Source organism: Adelges cooleyi, unplaced genomic scaffold, assembly GCF_023614345.1.
Source record: "Adelges cooleyi isolate 19-005CV unplaced genomic scaffold, UGA_ACOO_1.1 ACOO_flye_CR_arks_rails_tigmint_CR_PRNA_30, whole genome shotgun sequence".
Classification (NCBI taxonomy): Eukaryota; Metazoa; Arthropoda; class Insecta; order Hemiptera; family Adelgidae; genus Adelges; species Adelges cooleyi.
Window position 1 is genome coordinate 9,294,497 of NW_026095971.1, and position 21,118 is coordinate 9,315,614.

At 31.9% G+C, this 21,118-nt stretch overlaps 2 protein-coding genes across 3 annotated transcripts; both read left to right on the top strand.

Annotated features, from left to right (window-relative positions):
• Nucleotides 1-195: 195 nt before the first annotated feature.
• LOC126838054 (CDP-diacylglycerol--glycerol-3-phosphate 3-phosphatidyltransferase, mitochondrial) lies at nucleotides 196-2,512 on the top strand. The gene is made up of 7 exons (XM_050572151.1): nucleotides 196-641; nucleotides 726-848; nucleotides 907-1,050; nucleotides 1,122-1,282; nucleotides 1,365-1,600; nucleotides 1,668-2,102; nucleotides 2,187-2,512. The coding sequence occupies exons 1-7, from the start codon at nucleotides 555-557 to the stop codon at nucleotides 2,378-2,380; spliced, it is 1,380 nt and encodes a 459-aa protein (XP_050428108.1). The 5' UTR covers nucleotides 196-554; the 3' UTR covers nucleotides 2,381-2,512.
• Nucleotides 2,513-10,875: 8,363 nt separating this feature from the next.
• Nucleotides 10,876-20,547, top strand: LOC126838050 (juvenile hormone esterase-like). Of its 2 annotated transcripts, XM_050572143.1 has the most exons (9): nucleotides 10,876-11,114; nucleotides 14,689-14,942; nucleotides 16,886-17,071; nucleotides 17,152-17,443; nucleotides 17,530-17,912; nucleotides 19,176-19,341; nucleotides 19,517-19,704; nucleotides 19,776-20,044; nucleotides 20,115-20,547. In XM_050572143.1, the coding sequence occupies exons 3-9, from the start codon at nucleotides 16,892-16,894 to the stop codon at nucleotides 20,338-20,340; spliced, it is 1,704 nt and encodes a 567-aa protein (XP_050428100.1). In that variant the 5' UTR covers nucleotides 10,876-11,114; nucleotides 14,689-14,942; nucleotides 16,886-16,891; the 3' UTR covers nucleotides 20,341-20,547. The 2 variants fall into 2 exon arrangements, with proteins under 2 accessions (XP_050428100.1, XP_050428101.1); XM_050572144.1 differs by lacking the exon at nucleotides 10,876-11,114 and having other exon boundaries at nucleotides 14,425-14,942.
• Nucleotides 20,548-21,118: the final 571 nt, after the last annotated feature.

Below are 21,118 nucleotides of genomic sequence, written 5' to 3' on the forward strand. Positions count from 1 at the left end.
TACATGTATAAATCGTTATTAACTATTATACTTCTATGTTTATCACAATAATTTACTTAACAAAAACTGACTTCAAAAACATTATTTTAAATATGCGATTTAATGTAGATATATTATAATTTTTTGCGCTTATCGAGTGTGTAAATAAAGAAATTAATTTTGTATAAGTCTGCGAGATAAATGTAAACAATATAATATTTTGTTATTAAATAAATGGTTATAAAAGACCCCTTAATTGCAATCATATAGGCAGCGTATGCCTCTTTTTATTACCTTGTTATCTATTATCATTATTCATGATGCGATAAAATGATAATGATATCTTCTAGGAACATTTCATAAATTCATACATTATATATTTCATTTTGAACAATTTATCGTTTAATAATTAAAATTCAGCTATCTTTGTCGTATATAATTTTTACATTGTTTTCTATACTAACGAAACACTTCCTGAAATATATTTAGGTTTTTGGAATGCATACAAGAATATCAATAGTTCTCTTTTATTAAAAGTACAGTTTGTTTAAACGTTTGAAAAATTTGAAAAAAAAATGTTGACCAAAGATGAAACAGATTATTTGTTAAAATTCGAATGGTTACAAAAATGTGCTCCAGCCTACGCCGTTAAAGCAGAAAATGTAAGAAGCATGATATTAAAATATGGTTAATTAAGAATTAGTCTAGGTTTGTTAGAAATATTAAATAATATTTCTTTTATGAAGGTTAAATCACTCAAGAATCCATCGGAGTTTTATCAGACCCTCTTAGAACAATGTAGTATAGCAAAACGTCGTATTATAATTGCGTCTTTGTACTTGGGTACTGGCAACCTGGAAGCAGATTTGGTAAGGAAAACTATTCATGTTTATATTTTATGAAAATATATAATTGTATTTATTTTAGGTAGATAAAATAAAAGAAGCATTAGATAAAAGCCCAGAATTAAATGTCAGAATTTTGTTAGATGCTAACCGGGGCTCACGGGGAAAAACCAATTCTTCACGCACTATGTTGATACCTGTGCTGAAGTCTTCATATAATTGCTGTGTAGGTAATTATTAGCAAGTATTAAGTAATTTCATTATATTTTTAATAATACTTTTATTCATATACATTAGGTATACTTATATCACACACCAAAACTCAGAGGAATACTTCGGTGGCTTTTACCTGACAGATACAACGAATTAGTAGGAATACAACATATGAAATTATATATTTTTGATGATTCTGTTCTTATCAGTGGAGCAAATTTAAGCCATGACTATTTTACAAACAGGTACTTATAACATTAACAATCGAAAATTTAAGATCACTTGTTTATTCATTATGTATTCTATTATCAATATTTAATTATTCAGGCAAGATAGGTATATATTTATTGAGGATTGTAAACCATTGGTTGATTTTTACACTGGATTAATAGAATTACTAGGTAGTATGTCATTTCAATTAACGCCTGAAAATACACTTAATATAGACCCGTCTTGGAAATATCATCCGTATAAAAGTCCGTACAAAAGTTATGCAATGGAAGCAAAAAAACAGCTGATACATTACTATAATTCTCATGTAAACAGTCTAGACATTGACAAAAGTAAGTATATTGATAATGATTGACGTTAAATAAGTTTTGATAAATATGTTATGTGTAATGGTTATAGATTCAGACACAATAGTCTATCCGTTAGTAGAATTTCCGCCATTCGAGATACACAACGACAGTGAGATAACCAGCAAACTCTTAGAAAACGCAGAAGCAGAATCAACTTTTAATTTAGCTACTGGTTATTTTAATTTACCAGATGTTTACACAAACACCATATTTAAAAAATCATTAGCCAATTTTAATGTATTATTTTCTCATCCGTTGGCCAACTCATTTCATACAGCAAAAGGACCTGCAAGTTTTATACCCACTGCGTACAGTTGTCTTACTAATAATTTCTACGACCAAATCAAAAAGTTTAACGTACAAAATCGTATTATATGCTTTGAATATCAAAGGACAGGATGGACATTTCATTCTAAAGGCCTATGGTACACTCCAAAAAACTATAAATGGCCTATATTCACTGTGGTCGGTTCTTCAAACTATGGTATGTCATATTGTATGATAAAGTTAAAAAAGAGACTATTTTACACTGCAAATTACCAAGTTGTATTTAACATTTTATTTTCAGGAGCCAGATCATTGAATTGTGATTTAGAATCACAATTAGTAATTGTAACTGACAACAAAAACCTACAAAACAAATTTCATACAGAAAAATTTGATATATTTAAATCGACTGCACTATATTCTCCTGATAGTGAGAAACTAATTGCCCCTTTATGGGTTCGATTTGTGTTAAAAGTGTTTAAAAATTATTTTTAATTTGTGCTGCAAGTGTGATAGCATATATATCTAGTCAACTTGTATCAAATTTGAACTGTTTTTTTTTTTATTGTCACGGGTTTATTAAACAATTTGTTTTGGATTTTTTCTGAAAAGGATAGATAAATACCGGTCTTCTAGTGCCCATTAAGAAAAACAATTATACTTGTATAAATAAAAACATTTTAGGTTAAGAGTATTATGAAATATTTGTACAGAACATGTTAAAGTATAATTTATCTATTAAATAGTCAATAATTTTATCTTTCAATATTTTGTATTTTATTGTTGAGTATATTGTAATAGTTGACTGTCAAATATATTTGAAGAATTTTGACTGGAATTATATATACTAGATTTGTTTTTATTGTACTACAAAATAAAAATAGTTTTTTAGTTCAAATCGGTCTGATGTAAAAAGAACAGATATAAATACTTCACAGTATACATCAACTTTTACCAATGAACTACATTTATGATATCTACCATTGCTAACTTCAATAATTATCAAACATTTTAATCAATTTTTAGTCATCTTGGAGGTGTTAATATGTGAAAACGCCATACATTTATAATACCTTTTTTTGGGCTATTAACACTTATTTTTAAATGTATTACAGTACTGTTAATGCCATGTGATTTCTCCCATATTTCTCAATAATAAAGTTTTTTTTTTTATTATAAATGTGTAATTGTTTGCTTAATAATAATATTTTGTTATAGCGCATAAAATATTTTATGGTCATTTGCATTAACTGTTCTTAAGATATGAGTTTCTATAGTTTCCTTATTGACTTTTGTTAAACTACCTAATAGAATTAAGTATAGTTGGTTTAAATGATCATAAGTATTTAAATAAAAAGGAGGAGTTGAAGTTTGCATAGCTATTCCTTTCCTTACTAGAAACTTTATTAGAAGCTTAGAAAGTGTTAGCATTAGTTTTATATAATAATTGTTAATAGTTTAATTATTTTTAAAAATATGTTTTTTTGTATTATATAGGTAATTTCTTGTTTGGTGTTAAGTTTTATTCGAAGATATCTTTTTATAGGTTGTGAAACATCAACCTGTACTACTTTGAAATGCAAATATCTCTATAAAAATGTATCAAAACAAATTTTATCATCTTCAGTTACCGCCAAACAAGTTGATAACTAATTCTTTTTATTTCTTATTAGTTTTTAACCTACAAATTACACAGTATGAATCATAGGTCAAGATGTTATGTATAAATACCCCTATGGTTCTTTTCAAGGATTTAATTTTCTTGAGAATTTGTTTCTTTTTTTACATAATACAAAGGCCATAATATTAAAACAACATTTGATTTTTACTATTGTAACACTACATACAGGGTGTTCCAGCATGACAGGTAAGTAATAGGAGATTCGACATCTGGGGACCACCAAATAAGCCCCCTGTTTTTATTTTTTCGATAAGTCAAAAATTAAAGGTTTTGACAGTTAAGGATGTGACCCCTTTCTTAAGGTGAGCTTTTTGCACTGAATAACGGAATAATTTTGTTTTTTAAGTCATTATTTTTTTACTTAACTGTCGAAACCTTCAATTTTTGACTTATCGAAAAAATGAAAACGGGGCTTATTTAGGGGTCCCCTAGATATCGAATCACCTATTACTTACCTTTCATGCTGGAACACCCTGCGTATAATATGGTTGAGTGTAGTTATCGTAACAATTTATTAATGATAATTTTTAATTTTTGATACAGATTATGTATCACACACCACTAGTAGCATTTTTGACAAAGAAACACATGCGTCTCATATCTTGAAAAACAATAAAACGAAACAACAATACTTTTTTTTTACAGAACCAATGAGGGGGAACTGTTTTTCACATGACTTCCCCTCATTAGCCGTCATCGTTTATTCACATATGTACATATATAAATACTGTTTTTTTGCAAGAAAATCCCCTTTACCCCTGCGGGCGGGGGGGGGGGCTCACATTTACATGCCCGGTTTTATACAATTATTTACAATTATTACGCTATTATGTCGCTTTTCCTCTAAGGAGTCGCTCCCGTTCTCTTCCGTCTTTTGTTTTCGCATCCATTATCGTGCCCACCATGCTGACGAATGCTGTCTGCGCTTTGTCAGACGCCTCCATCAGGCGGCCTCTATGGCTACCCTCTGGAAGCTCTTCCGCGTTTGGACCACACAGTAGATCTTCCGGATTTGGTGGTCTTCTTAACAGTTGTTGTAGTTCTGTCCTGAAACAACAATACTGGATTCTAGAAAATAAATGATAACCACTAATAAACAACATCATAATAACGTGAAGTTTCCGCACCTCGGAGACAAGTATTACTCTAAAGTGAATTAACAAGTACCTACATAAATTGCATTTATTTCAACCAAAACTAAGTAAATTGACGATCGTAAAGAGTATGTCATAATTTAGTTGTAAATATCTTATCAAAAATAGGATTGGGGGACGACGGTACTTTTATGGATATTAACCGACTTCAAAATAGTAGTAGGTTAAAATTCTACATGTAGGTAAGATCAGGTATTTTTAAGCTATGTTCACGCATAACTTTGTAACTGGAAGACAAATCAGGAAGATTTTTAATGTTTTTTGAAAGCTTGGGTTTTATAATTGGTCTCATTACTCATAAAACTTCAAATTAATTGACCTAATTAACACTAATTAACCTACTTTTTTAATGCTTTTTCGTTATGTTATAATACAACAAAAATTATTAATAACTTAAAATTAACATTTATTGCTAATTAGATTATTAATTTAATATAACCTAGACCTATTATATGTCCATAACCTAAAACTTCGTAATTCAAGATTTACTTGATATATTATAGATTTATGTATAGCAGGCCATTTCATTCCATTTTTCAGAAGTCACAATTTTTTTTGGTATTAGATTATTTTAATTGATTTATTTACATATGAGCCATTTGCTTAGTTGACCTACCCACAGAGACGTATTAAGGAATTTTGCGCCCCAGGTAAGAAAAAAACGCCCCCTTCCCAACCTAAATTTCTTCAGCAATAGGTGTATTAAAAAAAAAACACATGATAGTGAAACCAATGCATTCTTTGCTACACTCATAATCTAAAAGGTATATTAGGTATACATAAAAAAATACATTTATTGAAGCACATATTACATAATTATTTAAGGTATATTTATTATTAATTATACAAAAAACCTAAATGTAATAGGTTATGTGACAACATTAAAAAAAAAAATTCCCTTAATGTATAAAATGCCCTATATGTATAAGAATATTAAATATGTTAAAATTAAAATTGTTTACGTCGAGCTTTTTCATTGGCAAAGGTATATGATATATGACAATGATCAAACTTCTTTGTTAAATCTGACTCTATGGTTGAAACAGCCAAAGAATTTAGCATCTCGTCTGTAGTTCTTGATCTCAAATACCCTTGACTTGACTCTTTTTAAGACTGAAAAATATCTCTCAGCAGAACAGTTAGATATAGGACAAGAAAGAAAAATTGGTAACGCAATTTCTACATATGGATACAAATCTTGATAGTTATTTTTTATGATCAGAGAATACACTGTACATTTTATGTATAGTATTAGGTAAATCATCACTTGGTAATGTTAATAAAAAAATCTCTAAAATGGACACATTCACTTACAAATTTAGAGGCAACTTCGTTGTGGTAATACTTTTGTAAATTTTCAGCATTTTCATAAACTTCAGATAGTGTCAAATTAATAATATAAAAAAAAAATCAAAATGTTCACATACTTGTTCATAAGCAGTTATTCGTTTTCTCAGTTCTCCATTAAGTCTATCTATAATGACCAAAAATGTTTTATTATAAAAGTTTGATCACCATCAAGTTCAGTGTCACCTCGAAATATTTTTGGGCGGCCATAAGAGCTCATGTAATATCTTATCAGTTTCCATTCTGGTTTCATCTATTCTGTGTATCTCAATTCTCAAACTACAATATACTTTTCTATGTCCTGGTATTATAAATGCATGTTTCGTGAAAAATGAAAACCACATTATTTTATTATAATTTTATTAGTATCATTAGGTACTTTTTTTTATCACACAAATGACCTACCGTATTACATATATCAAAATGCTCTCCAAAATTTACCGTCCCTAAAATTTTACCGCCCGGGGCTCAAGCCCCCCCCCTGGCCCCCCTAAATACATCTCTGCCTACCCATTATTTTTTATTATTACCAAGTTAACAAAAAGTATAAAAAAAAATAACAACTTACTCGTATGTTTATACTTTATATATATATAGTAAAGAAATTAATATTTAAACCATAAAAATAATACACTCTATGCGTATATGTATTTCGGCAACAATGTTGTCATCTTCAGCGTTAACGATAGGCCTTCTTAATAGTTAAATGATAACACTATATTTAAACTATCTTCTTCAGATCCCTCAAATTGTCTCTTTTCTAATATCTAAAATTTTAAAGTTTGTATTAACGTTAGTAAAAAAATCGTGTTTTCCATTTATCATATCTTAAATTTTCCACTGTATTTTTAATAGTTAAACATTTTAGCTTTAATGTAGAGCTGAAATGGTATTGTTTTTATATTAATGTTTTTACATTTTTTTTTGTTTTTTTATTTTTTTTTTGTGTTTTGACCCACGGTATCTCCTAACCGCATGCTTTAGATAATGTAAGATAGTTAAGATCACATAATCGATATTCTTTAGATGGCGAACCTATTGATATACATTGTCAACCCGAAAAAATATTATAAACTCTTTCCTTAGAACGGGTGGAACCTGTCTCTATTTAATTTTTTAAGCTTTGCTTTGGGAAAACGAATCAACAGTCGAAAAGTAAGTATCTGAAAAATTACGATATTTATTTTATTATACTTAAGTATTCGCCTTTTTTTTTTTAATTGGACCACTGTGGCGGCAGCTGTATGAAGACAATTTACAATTAAGTATAGTTAACGATGGTTCAATGGTCGACGAAGGAATAAAACTAAGTTGTTTTCCATAACCATTAATCGGTATTTTGAAGAAAAAAAAACATATATACTGCATACATGTTCTTCTCTACTAAAGGCCTTGCCTTATCGTTGGAAATCTGGTTCTCCATTCTTCCTTGTTAAAAGCCAGTCTTTCCATGTTCATCAATTGGGTAGTTCTTCGGTGTGCAAATTTATTGACCACCATAAACTTAACAGTACAGCAACAACCATATTATTAATTAGATATCACATCTATTAAAGGCCATGTCAAGTTGTTCGAATGTACGGAATGACATTTATAAACTTTCAAACGTTGTTTCGGTAAAATGATAAAAAATGCACTTTACACATCCAAGCGCAATACCAAAGTTCGAATGATTCTTTCATGCGCCAGGGTTGGTGATGTGAAAAGTAGCAATAGGGAATTTATATAGGAAATTTTCAGCCGCTGTTTAAAAAATGATGTAAAATGAGAAGGGGAAGAGGATAATCTGGAATTTGTAATACAGACACAATCGTTTTTTAAATCATAATTCGTAGAAATAGAAGTATGTTCCTTATTTTAACATAATCTAAAACTTTAAAACCTGTTAGCATGAGAAATATATACACATATTAAAACAGATTATTAACAAGTATAAAAAACCTCGTTAGTTTTTCCCTTGAAGGAAAAACGTTGGACCATGAATATGCCTATTTGTCTATTGGTCTGTACAGGTTTTGGTTTATTTTGGAAACTCTTTTGTCTTCGGACCATGTCTTCGCAAATTGATGACGAGCCGTCATGGAAAACATCTAGAAGAGCCGTATGCATGGTGATGCAAGGAGTTCTGTCCGGCGCTCAACTACTTTTGGCCACAAAACCAGATGACCTGCATATCGCAAACTGCAGTTGTTTTATTTCAACCGTAAAGGTGGGTAATTCTTTTTTACATGAAACAATTTAATAGGTATAGTTTAATCTCAGAAAACCAACTCAATGTGTTATGAAAACACAATATATTTTATACAGGGTGATATTTTTAATTAATAACATTACACAAAGGAAGTGGATTAAAAGTGTAAGGCGTGAAAATAAAATGACCAGATAATTGTAATTTGATAATATAAAAGGAAAATTATAACAAGAGTTTTTAAAGATAAAAGTTATGAACGATAATATAGACAAACATCTAATATGTAAATTTAAATTTAGATACATTAAAACATAATTTTGTGAAATGAATCGCGCCAAAACGTACCATATCCACCACTTAGTTTGTTTTGGCAAAATTCAATGGAAATAGTATATTTTAAAATAATATATTTAAATAGGTAGTCAATAAATGTAAAGCCACATTCTATTATTTTTCACATTCTAACTCGTCGAGTTTTTCATATCTGAATTTTCAAACGACAAAAAACAGAGCTTTTTAACTTTGTATAATAATAAAACCTAAAAATTCCAAGTGATTTTTGAAATCGGTACAAAAAAACATGCATTAAAGAAAGGGAGCACTTAGTGTAAGAAATTCAGAATTAGGTAAATTATTAAACTTCACAAGTTATAATAGTGTAATACGTTTTATTATAATTCTTGCAAAGGTTACAATTTTTATATTATCGGAAAAAACATTTTTGAAATTGTTAGCTGAATTCAATGGTATTAATCAATTTCAATAGGAACGAAATAAGCAATTTTGTCTTGACGCGCGTTGTAATAAAAACCAAGGTGTTGCATGTGGTCCTTTATGTGGGTTATGTAAGAATTCAATCTGTTTACATAAAAATCATATAGACTTATATTGTTTTGGTTTGCGTGTTCGGTTGTTAATTTGTCTATTGCGAAGACACTTTGTTTTGGCACACAGTTTAAGTCAAAATTATCCCTTAAGGAATTAGCAAGAATTACGGTTTCGTACGGTCCGTCACTGTAATCCCTACGAGGGTTGAGTTTCTCGAGAAAACTTCAAACCGATGAAAGAACTCCATGATAGGGACTTGGATGTATACTTTCGTCAGAAGAATGTATCAGCTCAAGTATGCGCAACAGTTTTAATGTTGTAAACGCACCATTTTCGACAATAGCTTTGAGCTTACTCCAGCAATCTTCAGCGTGGCCATTTTCTGATAGACTATTGCACACATCCCCTGTATGAGTTGTTAACCAGAGAAAGTCATACAATTCTTGTCCGTAACTTCACTCCAAAATGTAAGGGAAAAATTGCAACTTAACGATTGGGCTGATATTTTTACTAGTTATAAAAGTTTTATTTATCCAGCCATATTCGCAGTCGATCGCGGTGAACCAAATATCGTCCCAATGTTCCTTGTTACTCATATAGTTGATGTGTTGCTTTAGGGCGTCAGAGAGTTCGCCATTACTCATTGTCTCGTGTTTTAAGCATACCACGATTAACGCAATTATAAACTTACTGATAAAATGTTTTTCCATGTTGATGAATCGTGTAGACCGTTTAGACTTTTTACTCGACAAAACGAAACGGACCTGTCTATTCTATAACGAAAACTAAAATGGCTAAATTAATTAGATTTGTGCCACGTAGTAGTTACTCTACGCAGAAATGAACATACACACTCGCATTATTCGCTTAAGACAGTTGTTTGAAACTTATAAGTCATTTAAACGTCAAATTTAATAGTGCCACGAATTGTTTGTTTGTGTTGTGACTAAGACATATCCATGTGCCGATGTATCGGTGTATAGCGTAGATACTTTTTAATTGACATGCGAGCCACCTCACCTGTGTCGCGCGTTAAGCTATACTGATTTTTATTTAAATTATTTACTGCTAAATATACAACATGCTTCAACAACCAACCGTCAAGTGTTAATGATGTTTCCTTAAACGTATCATTTTTTTTTTTACTAGAAAAGAATTAAAAATTGTAGTAATGAATAGGCACAGGAAAATATTTTTGAAAATGTGTCAAGGAGTCGCTTGTTATTAAAGTTTAAATATTATAAACATATTAAGCATACAGTCACAGATTAGAGTTTGATACATTTTTCATGTATTTTTATACACGTACCTAATATCAATTTTTCTTTAAAACTTTAATGTTGGAGTGCAGTATTATTTTTATCCGCGCCTATTACTCAACCGCATATCATAAACTTTAAGCTTCAATACCTTAAAAAATAGTTATCCAGAACTGGTTATCGGTCAAAATTATAGGTTTTACCTTAAGTCTTAGGTAATGTTACAACGATACATTTTGTACTATTTTGATTTATTAAGGCCCGGTTAGATTAGGTACAATAATTAAAAATTGCAGTAATAAATACTTAAGCACAGGAAAATATTTTTAAAAAATGTGTCAAGGAGTCCCTTGTTATTAAAGTGTAAATATTATAAACATATATTAAGCATACAGTCACAGATAAGAGTTTGATACAGTATTTATGGTAAAAGGTGATGTACAATAATTGAATTTCTCGCATGTGGTCACACTGCGCTAACGCCGGTTCGAGTTATCAGTAAATCGCAAAATCTGGTTTTATCTTATTTGAGCTTACACGATGATGTCATCATTATCGAGTGGTAGCGTCTGCCTATAAGAATTAAGAATTTTAATTTATGCGTTTTGCCCAAAGCCGTTAAGAGTAATCCTGATTTATTTGAAAAGTTATATAGTGCTGTGTCAGTTGTGTGTTCATATATTAAAAATAATTATACCTACGTAAGTGTGTGATATACCAGTTGTTTCAATCCGAGGATCAAAGCCCGATTCTATTTGTTTAATAGTATGTAAGTATCGTGTAACACTATCATTAGTCAAATCGTTTTACTTATTTATTATTCAATACATTAATTAGCGACCAACATTTTACTATACAAATTTTAGACTTGCTAATTGAGAAGTGCTATCAACGGCCATAGGCACGATAACACTGACTAACCAAAGCTTAATGACGTTTATTGCTTTTTCAATAAATACATTGAACAATGCAGGTGAAAGTGGGCACCCTTGTCTCACTCCAGTAAGAGGCATGCATGTTGGTTGGCTAGTAAAGTGAAGCTGTAGCTTGTTTGGTATCCGCTGGCCAGCTGCGTCGTTTTTTGGTGGCATTTTAGCAACTGATAAGATACCATTAAAGTACTTAACCACACGATTTAGTTCACCAGACTGCTTTCTACGCTCAAGTTCAGTATGGGATGAACGAAGTAGTTCACGTTCTAGAGATATTTTATCCCGAACCAGCCGGAAACTGTTTGAAATATTACATCCATTTCTGATTGATTGCCTGTACTTTAGTAGAAGGTTGGCTGCCTCATCTTTGGATTTACATATAAGTTTTAATGGGCGAGGTTTCTTAGAAAGTCGACCCCCAAGACGAACCACTTTGACGTCTACAGGTAAGGCAATGTTGATGGAGGACAAGGCATTAGACAGTTCCGCAGTGTCATCGGTTATTCTCTGACTGGATAAAGAAGAACTTGATTCAGGAATGTCGTATGCAATAACGCTTAATTCACAGCAATTTCTTTCCGAGATTTCACGTAAGACATTGGAAGACAAATCATCGTTGTGGGGAGCCAGAAGTTCCGAATATGGTCGTGAGTCCTACACCCCGGCTAAAGGTCTATGAGATTTCTCTCTTTACCCCAGACGGGGTCACCAACTTCCTAAGAAGCCGGCCTCGCCACATGAGACTGTCGGCTTTCGCCGGCAGCCGCCCCCGGTCAGGCTATGGTCTACGTGTTACAGCAACCCGAGAGCGCTGGAACCCGCCTACCAACACCATCTTCCCAGTGGTTTTTCACATGGCTACCCAATGGCTTGGAGATGGTCTGGTCTCGTCTGCCGACCTTGGGTGGGGCCCCGGCGCTATCCACACCGGCGCGATGATTTGGTTCATCGCAACCGTCTGTGATTATCCTCCCACAGACAGAGTGACTGATCACCCGGGGGTCAAATGCCTCAATTGTGAGACTTCGTCCGACAAGCATACTGTCATTAACCACCAAAGTCACTGACGTGACCGCCACTACGAATCCAACCGCAAATTGGGCGTGAGATCGGCCGCCTTCCGACCCCCCATCCACAATTATCCCGTAGTACTGGTTTCACCTGGAATATATGCACACAGGCACGGCCACCAGTGTGCCGCTTCGACGGAGCCATGGAATTCATGGGTATAATCATTCAGAGGGTGAGCGGAACCCCTGAACTAACCGCGCCGTCTCCCGACTATTTAACTTTCACGGAAACCTAGTAGGGCTAGTGGTGGGCCCGTGCTAACCTGGTGTTAGGTAACACCAGGCGTGTCAGTCACGACCTCTCGTTCAGACCGAGCTACTCTCCGCGACTCACGCCAACAGACCCGCTCTGAGGCCGGATACCGGCCAGACACGCACCCCGCCCGGCAAGATACTTCCCTTAGGATGTAGACTCACCGCGCAACAACGCCTGCCTGACCGGGCCGGCCGGCCGTGCTGTTTTGAACCGGCCTCACCTCGCACCCGGTGCGCCTGCAGGAAATACCGTGCATCACTAAGGCCGTGGGACCGTAGCGTCTTCCCATAAATGGGTGACCATCTACCGTGCCTTCGGCCTCTCCAAGCCCCCTGGGCCCCTACGGACAGTTGCCGGCTGTCGCGCATCTTCTCGTGCCTCCAGCAGACCGTCGGCTTTCGCCAACGAGTAACACGCTTCGTGTTTATTCAAAAACTTTGATTCATTATAAGAAGAACCAACCCATTTTTTATGTAAATTATTACAAACATTTTTCAATGACATTTCTAACGATTTTCAAGCACTTTCCGAAAACTTTACTTTTAAAAAACTTAAAATTTCAGTTAATAGGAATGAGTAGTTATTTAATATTAATTGGGACCGCCTTAATAATAAATATAAATCATTTTTGGTTTTAAACGACTCCATGGTATAGAATCAAATACTGAAATTTTAAAATCTTACCTAAATGCCGAATGCTAACGTTAGCCACAAGAAACAATACAAAAGCTGTGAAAGCGCGCGACGTGACAGAGTAAAGTTGCCTACAGGTACGACGCGTCATTACAATTATCTCTTATTTTTGTTAATTATTTGAAAGGTCGGATAAAGTCGGACACACCGATTACAGAAATATCAAGCTTACTAGTTTCATAACCAGTTCAAATTTATTTCAGTCAGATAATAGTTGATAATTTTTATTTAACTCAATTTGAACAACATGTTTACAATTTATCTGTATAGTTTTATTTTATTTTTATATTTTGATAGGTAATTTAGGTTATTTTAAAACCAGTACAATAGTTATGAATACTACATAACATGTAAAATAAAATTATTATAAATCATTTCGAATTTTATTACAGAAATTTAAATTTAAAATCATTTTTTACAAAACTCAAAACAAATTTCCCGTACATCAAATTAATGAATATCATTATGTATATTATTCGTTTATTTGGTAAATTTTCATAAAAAAATAATTGGAGCAAGTAAAATCTGTTGTGTTAACTACTCAAGAACACATTTCAATAATACTCAAATAAAAATGAAATAATTTACATTTTTATCAAATGTCCGAGATTGTCTATTAGTCGCCCCACTGTGCGGCGGTGCGGTGGCTGGGGTCGCCGGAGCCCGAAAGTGTAAGGGGCAGAGCGCTAATTGTCTCTGGGAAAGCTCTCGTATCCCGATGGGCCAGTACGGGACTAGTTAAAAATAAATAGATTTACAATAAAAAATTCCTTATAATTGACAGATTGAAATTATACACGAAATGTCGGCTACATTGTAAAGACTGGTTAAGTAATAAAGCAAAACGATTAGAATCTTCAATCTTGACCGTTGATAAACTGACTCTTTAAACACATACCTATAGTCCGCCATACGAAAAGTGGCGGTCTCATCCAGCCTGTAAACAGTGGTTCTCATTTTACTGCGACCATTTTCCGCACCGCGTGCAGCTGTATCGTGAATACTATTTATAATACTTACATTGCGCTATGGTATAATTTCAAATTTTTGCATTCCTTTTTTTTGTCCGAGCATTCATTGAAAATCAAAAACATTTTTTTTTAAAAGTGCCGCAAATTATTTGATAGCTGCTATGGTGAAAAATCCGCTTGGCGCGTGACGGTCACCCGCCACTTTTCGTGTAGCGGACAAACAAATTGTTGTGCGTAAAATTATGCGAGTAAACACATTGCCCTCCTTGATCAGACGGGTAAAAGGAGATTTTTTCAAAAAAATAGGAAGGAGAAGTTTAGAGTACACGCCTTAATTAGTAGTTCTAACTTCTATTGACTATTAGTCTAGTAAAATTATAATAATACATACCTAATATTATGTTTATTACGGCCCTTGTAGGTTTACTTATACTATACTGAAAGTACACATTTGGACATTGCACAGTGCGGATTCGGAGTATTTTTTCGTTAAACGTATATTTAAAAGTAATGGATAACATCCTTAAAATACTGTCAAGGTTTTTACTTATAAATAATGTTATGCTCACGGGCCTCGACAAAGAACGATGGGAATATTCAGTTTGTAGTCGGTGGCCATTACAATTCTAACGTTTGCTGTAATAGTACGCAAGTAGCTGTATTGCATTTCAACGAGTAAGTAATCTAAACTATTATGTACCTCATTATTGATAACAATAATTATTATTGAAAACCAATATTAAGTGGAGTTACTAATATTGTAATTTTCAATGAAATAAAAGCTACGGATTTCTTTGGATTATGATAGTTTTTTTTTGCGATTTAAGTATATTATTTTATAAAAATTCAACTTTTATCATTAGTATTATTATTTTGTTTTTATTTAATAACGCTTCGACAACTAGGCTGTTAGTGTATTTAACTATTATTTGTTAAAATATACTCAATATTTTGTAATTCATTAAATTTATTGATATTTGGATTATAATGATTTAAAAAATAGTAGAAATCCGTAAATGTATATTTCCGTAAATAAACGAGTTAAAATTGATACTATAATTATGGAAATTATATAAAAATAACTAATAAATTTTATTTAAATCTTTTCAGATTTAAATACTTTATCTAAATAAAATTTTGACTAAATAATGTTTTTGTATTTTCAAAATATTAAAAAATTTCATTAAATCCGAAAATCTGGATAATTTGCTTATTTTAACAGTAAAGCTGTTGTGTTGTACTAACATATTAGGTACCCCGTACCATTATGACTTAAGACAGTAAACATTTTTGTTGTTGTTTACTTTAAAATAAATAAAACAATATTTTCAGGCATTTAAATTAATCCGGTTATTCATAAACAATTTAATTTTTTTAATAATTTAATTTAATTTATAAAATATAAATTTATAAAATATAAATTTATAAAATGTGTTATTGTAAAAAAATGTATAAACAATTTTACTAAAAAATTCTTTAAAAATGTATACTTTTAGTAATGAGGTTGATTATACCGTAACGATTAGGGTTACCGTTAATGTCTGTTTTTTCTAATAATTCGTTGGCATTCAGTGGCGTAACTAGAGAAATAGACCTAGGAGCACCGAGCAAGTCATTTTTTTTGCGTCCTAGATTACATGTTAACGGGCATAGTAAACCGTAAAAAATGCCCTAAAATAGGATGCGCCCAGGGGCCCATTGCTCATTAGGGAACATGGCAAAAAAAAATTTAATAAAAACCCGTTTCACACTTAGCAACTTGGAAATTTAATATGGTACAAATGTAACTTGTTTTCTGTTTTTTTTTCTTAACAAAAAAAATGTGTATGACGCAGCCCCATAAAAGTATTACCTTCAGTTTAACTTTCAGACCATAAGTCACTAAACTACGCTAAAAATAGAGAAATAAAGAAAAACTTTTCACTCCTTCTAGGGGAAAGGGTTGATGATATTTTTCACCCATACAAATTTGGCAATAATTTGACTATAAAAAAAAAAGCTAACATATTATAATTAAATTGCTAAATTAATTAAATTAATTAGCTATTAAATAAACATAACTTGATAATTTTCTTTAGAAGAAAGTACGGGCAGCTTTTGAGTTATAACTATAAGAGTATGGAAAGAAACATAAGTGACACGCCATGATTCGGTACAAAAAGGCCTTAATGTCCACTAGTCTTCATGACTGAGTTCACTATTACAAAAGTTGTTGATTTTTAAACAATGAATAAAAGTCATTGAGTATAATTTTAATGCCAAGTTTAAAGTCTCACTAATGAAATCTGACTTTTTTGAACTTAATTATATTAATTGAAATATATATAATGTTATGTATGGTGTTTGGGCAAAAAAGTATACGTCAAAATTACGTTTTTTCAGTTGATAAATTCCCTAACGGCAAATTCGGAATAGCTTAAACCATGATTTTTAGTTAGCGAAAAGGAAGAACTAAAGTTAAAGGGTACTGAACTATACTAGTTTAGACAAAATGAACTTATTTTCTTATGACCAAATACCAGAGATAAATTATTTAAAAAAAATTGTTTAATGTTTTTTTTGTTTTATGTCTTAATCTCTTACAATCAATATACTTAAACGACATGAATTTTTTTCAGTAAAAAATGAACTGGTTTAAATGTATTGCTATAGTATTCTTTACTGCAGTGTCTTGTGAACCAATAATAAATACTAAAAATGGACAACTTAAAGGGAAAATCTTAGAATCTCGTGATGGTCGTAAATTCTATTCATTTACAAGCATACCTTATGCAAAACCACCAATTGGTGATCTACGGTTTAAAGTATTGATTCGTTCATATTGTTATAATTTGCATAAACTATAGAATAATTATTGTCATTTGAAAAATTTACTTTTAATTAGGCTCCAGAACCAGCAGAACCTTGGAAGGGAACATTGGATACAACAAAAGAAGCGACTATGTGTATTCAAAGCAATGAAGTATTTATTAAGCAACCCGAAAGTTTAGTATTAGGTGATGAAGATTGTCTGTATTTAAACATTTACACGCCAAATGTCAATGGAAAATTACCAGTGATGTTTTGGATACATGGCGGTGCTTTTGTGGTCGGTAGTGGTGGTACGGGTGGACCCGATTATTTTATGGACAAGGACGTGGTCTTGGTTTCTATCAATTACCGTCTCGGTTTACTTGGTATCTATGTATAATATTTTGTCTCACTTGTTTGTAATTGAGTGTATCGATTATTGTTTATAAATGTACTTGTTGCGACTTTTAAGGATTTCTCAGTACAGAAGACGAAGTGATTCCCGGTAATTTCGGGATGAAGGATCAAGTGATGGCTTTACGTTGGGTAAAGGAAAATATCGGCCACTTTGGAGGAGACCCTAGTAGTGTAACAATTTTTGGCGAAAGCGCCGGAGGAGCCAGCACTGGATACCACTTGCTATCGCCTATGAGCAAAGGACTTTTCCATAAGGCTATTCTTCAAAGCGGTACTCCTCTTTGCAGGTGGGCAGTCTCCGCGCCTGGTTTAATTCGCCAACGTACCGAGGCCGCCGCGACAATAGCCGGCTGTAATATCGACGACTCAGAAACTATATTGGAATGCATGAAATCACTCCCGGCCAGCGTTATTACAAATCTGTACGTCAAATTGTTTGTAAGTATTAAGTACCTACTTACATAATTATTAATAAATAACTTCCCATAAAATAAAGACGATATTTTTAAAGTAACTCATTACAGTATGCATGTAGGGTAATAATTATCAAATAAACAAATATTACCATTAAGTGTTCATAGTGTATTGAGTATACCTATAGGCTATAACTCAATGATATTACATTTGGTTCTGGTTTTATGACTCGAGAATATTTTTATCATCACCTGATTGTTAAATAAGGGTAAAGTGAGTTCTGCGGATCGTAACGACAAATAATTTACGGCTTCAAACATGTGTATTTCGCTGAAAACTACCACTTTAATGACCCACATCACAAATGTGACTGAACGAACATTTTCCAAAATTATGCAATACTTACTTATAAGTGAGTAGAATATCTAGTAAAAGTTTGGTGATGGAGAAATTATTCTAACATCAGTGGTAAGCGTTCAAATCTTACGATTTACACTTATTGGAAATATACACAATTTACATTTACATTTTGAACCTTTACCACTGATGTTAGAATAATCTCTTCATCACCAAACTTTTACCAGATGTTCTATTCACTTATAAGTAAGTATTGCATAATTTTGGAAAATGTTCGTCGTTTAGTCACATTTGTGTTGTGGGTCATTAAAGTAGGTAGTTCAGCGAAATACACATGTTTTAAGCCGTAAATTAATAGCAAAAAAAAACTTAATTGGTTCAAAGATGCTATGGGTCGTAAGAACATTGCTTGAATTTTATAAAAGAAATTTTTTTTAAGTTGTTTATTTTTTAACCCCAAAAAAAGTTTTTCAAAAATTCAAAAAAAAATTCCAAGGTTAAAAAATAAAAAAATAAAAACTTTCTTAAAATATGGTTAAAGTACACTTAATTAGAATTTTAACTGTGCAGGTTTCATGTCTATACCACTATCGACAGTTAAATTACAGAGTCGGGGACATGAGGTGTTTTTGGATAAATTTTTTTAAAAATTGACCTAGGTCCAAAAAAAAATTAAAAAATTAAATAATTCACCCATCAGGTGACTTCACGTGGAATGACCCAGTAGAGAAAACAATTTTATTTGAAATATTGAGCAATCACCAGTGACAAAAAAAAAGTAATTGTAATACGGTTAGGTAAGGTTAATTCAGCAAAATATCAAAACTTGTCTAATGGATATAATATAAATGTGTGAATAATGTAATAATATTAACATTTATTATTCGTGAATTTATTTTAAATTTGAATAATGTCCCACTCTGCTGTCAGGTATGGAAGGCACATCCAACCGTATTGTTCACTCCTGTAGTTGAGAGGTGTGTTCCTGGCAACAATGCTTTTATCTGTCATCACCCATTTATTGAGTTCAAACAAGAGTCCCACGTTCCAGTTATCATTGGTCTAAACTCGGCTGAAGGTGGACTACTCGCTGCAAGTAAAGTTATTATCTTATTAATTAATTTAATTAAAGTATGCTTGCGTATTATCGAAATAATTAAAATTTAAAAACATAAAAATAATAATAACAAGAATATTATTATTTATATTTAATTATATGTTATATAACTAAGTTAACCTTTTTTAAAAAATTAAGTACAAATGTTTCGTAGATATGTTTAACAGCACATCACTGGTGGAACAAGAGTTGAACACAGATTACAGTCGTTTAATGTCCATAGTGATGATGTATAATAACTTCGCATTACCAAAACATTTGGTTGAAATCGGTGAACGCATATTGAAAAAATATTATCCAACAGGGTCTATTGATGACCACACTCATTCAAATGCCGTCGAAGTAAAATTTAACTTTACTAGTAAAACGTATTCTATGCTAGTTAATTAATTTAAAAATACGGGTGTTTCCAGATGTTTGGCGACGGTGCTTTTCTTCAATGTGTTGTTGACATGGCTGAAAAGCTAACTTCACCAGTGTATTTTTATCTGTATGATCACCAGAATGAATTCTCTTTTAACAAGTTATTTGGGAAATGCGAAAAACCACTTGGTGTGACTCACGCCGATGAACTTAACAGTTTATTCAACCTCAAATTTTTATCCCGAAAATATTTGAACGAAAAAGACTTGGCTGTCTCCAAGTTGATGATTAACGTTTGGACAAATTTTGCTTCGTCTGAGTAAGAAATAGAAACTGATAAATATTTTATTTCTTCAATTAATAATGTGTTTCATTCAATTTATGTTTAGCCATGTTACAATTGACGGCTCAGTCAATGGACAATCCTGGCCTAGACATACTCAAATTGAAAATTCGTTGATGGTTTATATAAATTCCTCTCAGCCTAAAATCGATCAGAATCCATTTCAAGACAAATATAGATTTTGGGAAGGTCTTCCTACTTTATCTCGTCTACAGCACTATGCGTCACAAAACCATAACGGTTCTACATATACGATCAAAAATGAGCTATAATGTGTAAACTTCTGTTTAAGAAATCATGAAGATTTTAGTTAAATTGTTAATTGTTTTTAAAAAGCTTATCAGATTTTAATAATCGTGGGATCATAAAATAGCTTTAACTCTTTGTTTCACTGATATAATTCTAATGATTATTATTATTAATTATTAGTATTATGTACTTCTATTAAGCACATTATCCATTACCTATGTATTTATATTATTTAATTATAAGTGTTATTAGTTATTATATACAATCGTCCTTTACATGTTAATACTGATAAGTATACCGTGTCATATGGTAATCCATCCATTTTTCGTGATTTCTAGGTTTTGGGGGTTATTTTAAGTTTTAACGTTCGATGCAAAAAATCAACTTAGAAATTAGAATACAAAGCAATAAGCAGCATTAGGTCGATATATATTGCGGTGCATCATCTCGCTTCGTGCTTTATGCAAAAACGTACCCAAGTCATTTTATTTTCCTCAAAATATGTCTCGATAAACTATTCTTACATGAGACAATTTAGTAATTATTCGAAGTAACCGAATAAAGCTGATGAACGCTGAAAGTAATAACTTAGATAATTAAATAATGGTATTTAATTGAACTTTTTTAATAAAAACGGAATAAAACTAAAATAATAAGTAAATAATAAAATTGGAATCTTAAACAACATGATAGAGGTTAAATGTAGATGTAGTTACTATCAAAATTTACTAAAATAGAAAAAAAAGATGTGTGGGTCACGGGACCCCGACAGAAGCTATGTTTAGAATTTAGAGTATGTAA

Coding starts and splice junctions, on each gene's coding strand:
- LOC126838054 (XM_050572151.1), top strand. CDS start 555: ATGTTGACCAAAGATGAAACAGATTATTTGTTAAAATTCGAATGGTTA. Junction 642..725: donor ACGCCGTTAAAGCAGAAAAT/GTAAGAAGCATG, acceptor TCTTTTATGAAG/GTTAAATCACTCAAGAATCC. Junction 2,103..2,186: donor GGTCGGTTCTTCAAACTATG/GTATGTCATATT, acceptor TTTTATTTTCAG/GAGCCAGATCATTGAATTGT.
- LOC126838050 (XM_050572143.1), top strand. CDS start 16,892: ATGAACTGGTTTAAATGTATTGCTATAGTATTCTTTACTGCAGTGTCT. Junction 17,444..17,529: donor TTACCGTCTCGGTTTACTTG/GTATCTATGTAT, acceptor GCGACTTTTAAG/GATTTCTCAGTACAGAAGAC. Junction 17,913..19,175: donor ATCTGTACGTCAAATTGTTT/GTAAGTATTAAG, acceptor CTCTGCTGTCAG/GTATGGAAGGCACATCCAAC.